Here is a 4224-nt window from a genome sequence, read left to right as displayed (position 1 = left end):
TGCATGCCCTCGCGTGCCTCCATGTAGTCGTCCAGGCCCTCGTTCTCTGCGAAGAAGCGCGCGCGCTGGCACAGGTACGCGTTCTCGGCCTCCACGCTGGCGAAACTGAAGCACTTGGTGAAGCGCAGCCTCGTGGCCGGCGCGCCCTCCAACCCCACCAGCGTCTTGGACACGTCGCGGACGCCACAGCGCGCGTAGTCGAACTCGGCCTCCGCCACGTGCGTGTTGACGCGTTCGTGGTAGACCTGCGGCGCGGGGGGCAGGCGGCTGGGTCGCGAGGAGCCCGTCAGCGGTGCCCGCTTCTGCCCACTCACCCTGGCCCGCCCCATTGCTGCTCTGGTTGCCTGGTCGGACCCTAAGTCTGTCTTGGTTTAGATGCCGGCTGGAGCTGGTTAGGATCTTTCCGAGTTGCAGAGCAACTGACGCCCTCTGCATAATCAGACGTGAGGACCGGACTAGAACCAGCCCCACCTGTGCGTATTTAAATTCTAACTAAACCCTGCGTCCTCTAGGAGTCAGGCCCTGGCCACGAACTGCCCCTCTGGCTTGCCTGATCCATTTGCCACTGCCTCTGTTTTCCAAAGTGCTCCCGCATCACCACAAACAGCCTTCTCTTCTTCTTTCTTCCCTTTTACAATTGTGTTTCCAAATGGGTTCCCCAGAAGCACTCCCTAAAGAACCCCTCTGTCTCTAGTCTTCCTGTTCAGGCTATAGCTATCACTCAGCCTCCTTCCTGCTTCTCACCGGCCCCAGGCTTCTGTCTGTTGATCCTTATACTAAGACAGATGGCCTACATCTGGGAATGTCTCCTCCAGGACTCCAATATGTCTCATCCTGGCGAGTCCACAAAGTGCTGATTGACCTGCCCACCCCCAGTGAGACTTCCTACACCCACCTCTTCTTAGACCCTTGAACTTGAGATCCAGGAAGCTGGGATTGAGCCTAGCACTACCACTTAAGAGCAGCAGACTTTAGACAAGTCACTGAGTTTACGTGTCCATACCTGTGAAAGAGAACTCGGTAGCAGTCACCTCACTGAATAGGTAGAGCATGCTATGATATTGGGCATGTGAAGCCATCTCCAACCATTAAGCACTAATTTTTTTTTCTTTTTTCTTTATTTTGAGATGGGGTCTTGCACTGTGGTGATCACAGCTCACTACAGCCTCAACTGCCCAGCCTCAAATGATTTTCCCACCTCAGTTTCCTGAGTAGCTGGGACTACAGGTGCATACCACCACACCAGCTACTTCTTTTTATTATTTCTACAGATGGGGTGTTACTATGTTGCCACGAGGCAGGCTGGTCTCAAACTCCTGGCTCAAGAGATCCTCCTGCCTCACCAAAGTGCTGACTGAGGTTACAGGCCTGAGCCACCACACTCTGCCATTAATCACCAAATAGACCCATTAAGCACTAAACAGTATACAGATCCTGGAGCCAGATTCCTTGAGTTCGAGTCTCATCTCCACCACATACTGCCTATTTGACCTTAGACACGTTACTTAAACTCTCCAGGCCTCAGTTTCCTCATCTGCAAAATGGGAATACCTGCCTACCTCATAGGGTTGTTATGAGGGTTAAATAAATGATTTGATGTGTGTAAAATACTTAGAGCAGAGCCTGGCTCCTGGTCGTTGTTTGCTGTTATGACTATGGTTGTTGCTATTGCCCTGCTGTTGCAATGCTCATGGGAGCTCACTGCTGCCTTGTGCTCCTCCCACCTTCCCCCCAGGGAGGTGGGGAGGGAGTAAGGCAGGGCCAAGTGCCACCTCCCATGTTGAATGTCTTGCACTCCCCACCAGCTCCTCACCTGGGTGGTGGTATAGGCGTCTCCGTTGCGGTACCTGGTGACCTGGCGGGTGCGGCGGACATAGTGGTAGCTGATGGCCTTCCACCAGATGCAGGGTGTGGCTTGCTGCATGCGGCCCACACGCTCCCGCACACTGCTCACATCAACACGGTGCTGCAGCTCATGGCGGGCTTGGCAGTGCCAACACTCCACCAGGTAGACGGCATACAACATGAGCAGGAAGGCCAGGGGGATGTAGACATAGCCGTTGGAGCAGGGGCTGTCATGGTACATGAGGCTGTTGCCCTGGTAGGCGCTGCTGAAGGTGAGGCGCGTCACTGTGGTGACGTGGCACCAGGCCACTGCCCCCAGGCAGCCGTACATGAGCAGCGAGAGCAGGAGGCACTTCCAGTGGGACTCACGGCAGAGGGACTTGGTGAAAGAGGGCTGGATGGGACGCTGCTGCTCAGGTGGGCAGGGAGAGGGGCCGAGATGAGTGGGAAGCGAGAGCAGGCAGGACCCAGCACAGAGATGGATGCAGGGATGGAGGGGCAGAGGCCAGCACCAGAAATAACAAGCAAAGAGAACAAGGATATGGAAAGAAAAGGTGAGACCAAGATGGAAGTCAGGGGCCAGAGGTAGAAATGGAAGTGACACAGAGTGAGCCATGAGGATAGGAAAGGGGACCAGAATGCCAGTACAGGCAAGTGCAGAGAGAGACACCCCAAGAGGCAGAGAAAGATCAGAGCCAGAGATGGAGGCCCAGGCAGCAAACACAGATGGATAGGATGGTACCCAGAGAGTGTCCAGAGACAGACATAAAGAGGGCAATGAAACAGGAGAAGGCGTGGACAGGGAAGACAGGGGAGGACAGACAGACAGGCATCAGCGAAGGCAGGTCCCCAGCCCAGACCCCTTCCGGGTCCTCTAGAAAAGGGGGAGGGACCCACTGACATCACCTCCCCACTTAACAAGTGGGGCCCTCACTTCCAGATTTGTTTCAGTCCTAGGTTCTAGAGGAGCTGCTCCCCTCCGACCCATCCACCTCCCTAACCCTCACAATTAGCCTAACACCTCCTTTGGAGAAGGGCCTCCAGAGAACCCCAGGCCCTGTCTCATTCCCCGTGTTCTGGACCCTGGTTCCCCTGTGAGTCTTCCTCCTGTGCCCTGACATCCTTCCCTTTGTCCTAGGATGGGAGGGAGGGGGCTGGGGTCCCTGAGCGGCAGGCAGTCCAGGAGGAGGTATCCAGAAGGGCAGAGGCATGTGGCTGAGGAGAGGACAGGCATAGGGGATGTGGGACCAGGGTAGCGAGGACAACGTTTGAAGCCCAGCAATTTGTCAAGAGAAAATGATTTTTGATAATCTCCTGGAGCCTGTCTGTTAAAGCACTTGGCACATTCTGTCCCAGGGTTGGCCCAGGATTTGTTTACATGTCGGGCTCCCCACTAGATTGGGTACTCCTGAGGACCCACACTTCATTCTCTTTGCATCCTAGGTGCCTACCATGGTGCTGGCCCCCAGCAGCCACATCCTAATTGAGTGTTGAGTTTGATTTATTGTTGTGGCCTGTTTTCCCACCCCTCCTCTCTGCTTTCTAGCTTTAGGAACCCATCCCCCGACCACACACACACACACACACACACACACACACACACACACACAGCTGCCTGCTGGGATCCTGACTTACCCCCTCAATTCCTCAAGCCTGACCTAGAGGCCAGCCAGGGAAGAGAGGAAAAGAGTGGAAAAGAAGGTACAATAATAGGCATCGAGCCCTGGATCTAGAAGTATGGATAGTTAGGCGAGCTAGGAAATAGCACACAGTACATGTGGACAAGGAGGTTAGGGTACATGTGCCTTTCGGGGAGCCTTGTCCTTAGGAGGTATGAACACATGGGCCCCTTCGTGTGCCTACCTGGTTGTGCGCTTGTCCCCATGTGGGTACCTCTGAAAGGGGCTTTACCTGCAGGCCTATCCCCTCTTGTGTGCCTCTGCCCTAGTGCAGGGTGCATGCGTGTGCACAAGTGTGCATGGGAGGCTGGAGTGGGGGTGCTCTTGGTACTTTCCTCCGTCTCTTTGTCTTCAGGTTCAGAGGACTGAGGACTACTGACCCCAACTAGGGATATGAGGAAGCAGCAGGAGCCTCGTGAGAGGTGCACACCCCCCCTCCCACACACACACTCCCAATGACCACAGGGGGGATCCCCCTGTACACATCTGACCTCCTTAGGGTCCTAGATCAGGTAACACCACCACTTCCCCATGGTACCCTCCTTGTTCTGTAGCCCCTACAAGTCTCCCTTCCTGGCCTTCAAGGTAGCATCCCCCTCTGTGAGACAGGATCCCTGCCACCGTCCCCACCCCGGTAGAGCCTAGCCCCCTCTCTCATAAGCCCAGGGTCCGCGAGGCTCCGCCCCTAGGCCCCTCCCCC

General features: G+C 55.5%; 1 protein-coding gene across 1 annotated transcript in view; it reads right to left on the bottom strand.

Moving 5' to 3' along the window:
* Nucleotides 1–2883, bottom strand: part of TMEM151B (transmembrane protein 151B) — a 5144-nt gene extending 2261 nt beyond the window's left edge. The window contains exons 1-2 of the mRNA XM_011986901.1: nt 1814–2883; nt 4–245 (exon numbers count right to left, since the gene is read on the bottom strand). Coding sequence (XP_011842291.1) covers nt 4–245; nt 1814–2461 — 890 coding nt within the window. The 5' untranslated portion in view covers nt 2462–2883. The remainder of the gene's footprint in view (nt 1–3; nt 246–1813) is intronic.
* Nucleotides 2884–4224: the final 1341 nt, after the last annotated feature.

The sequence above is a fragment of the Mandrillus leucophaeus genome, unplaced genomic scaffold (assembly GCF_000951045.1).
Source record: "Mandrillus leucophaeus isolate KB7577 unplaced genomic scaffold, Mleu.le_1.0 Scaffold3, whole genome shotgun sequence".
Lineage (NCBI taxonomy): Eukaryota > Metazoa > Chordata > Mammalia > Primates > Cercopithecidae > Mandrillus > Mandrillus leucophaeus.
Note: the sequence above shows the minus strand (reverse complement) of the source record. Positions and strands in the feature narration are given on the sequence as shown.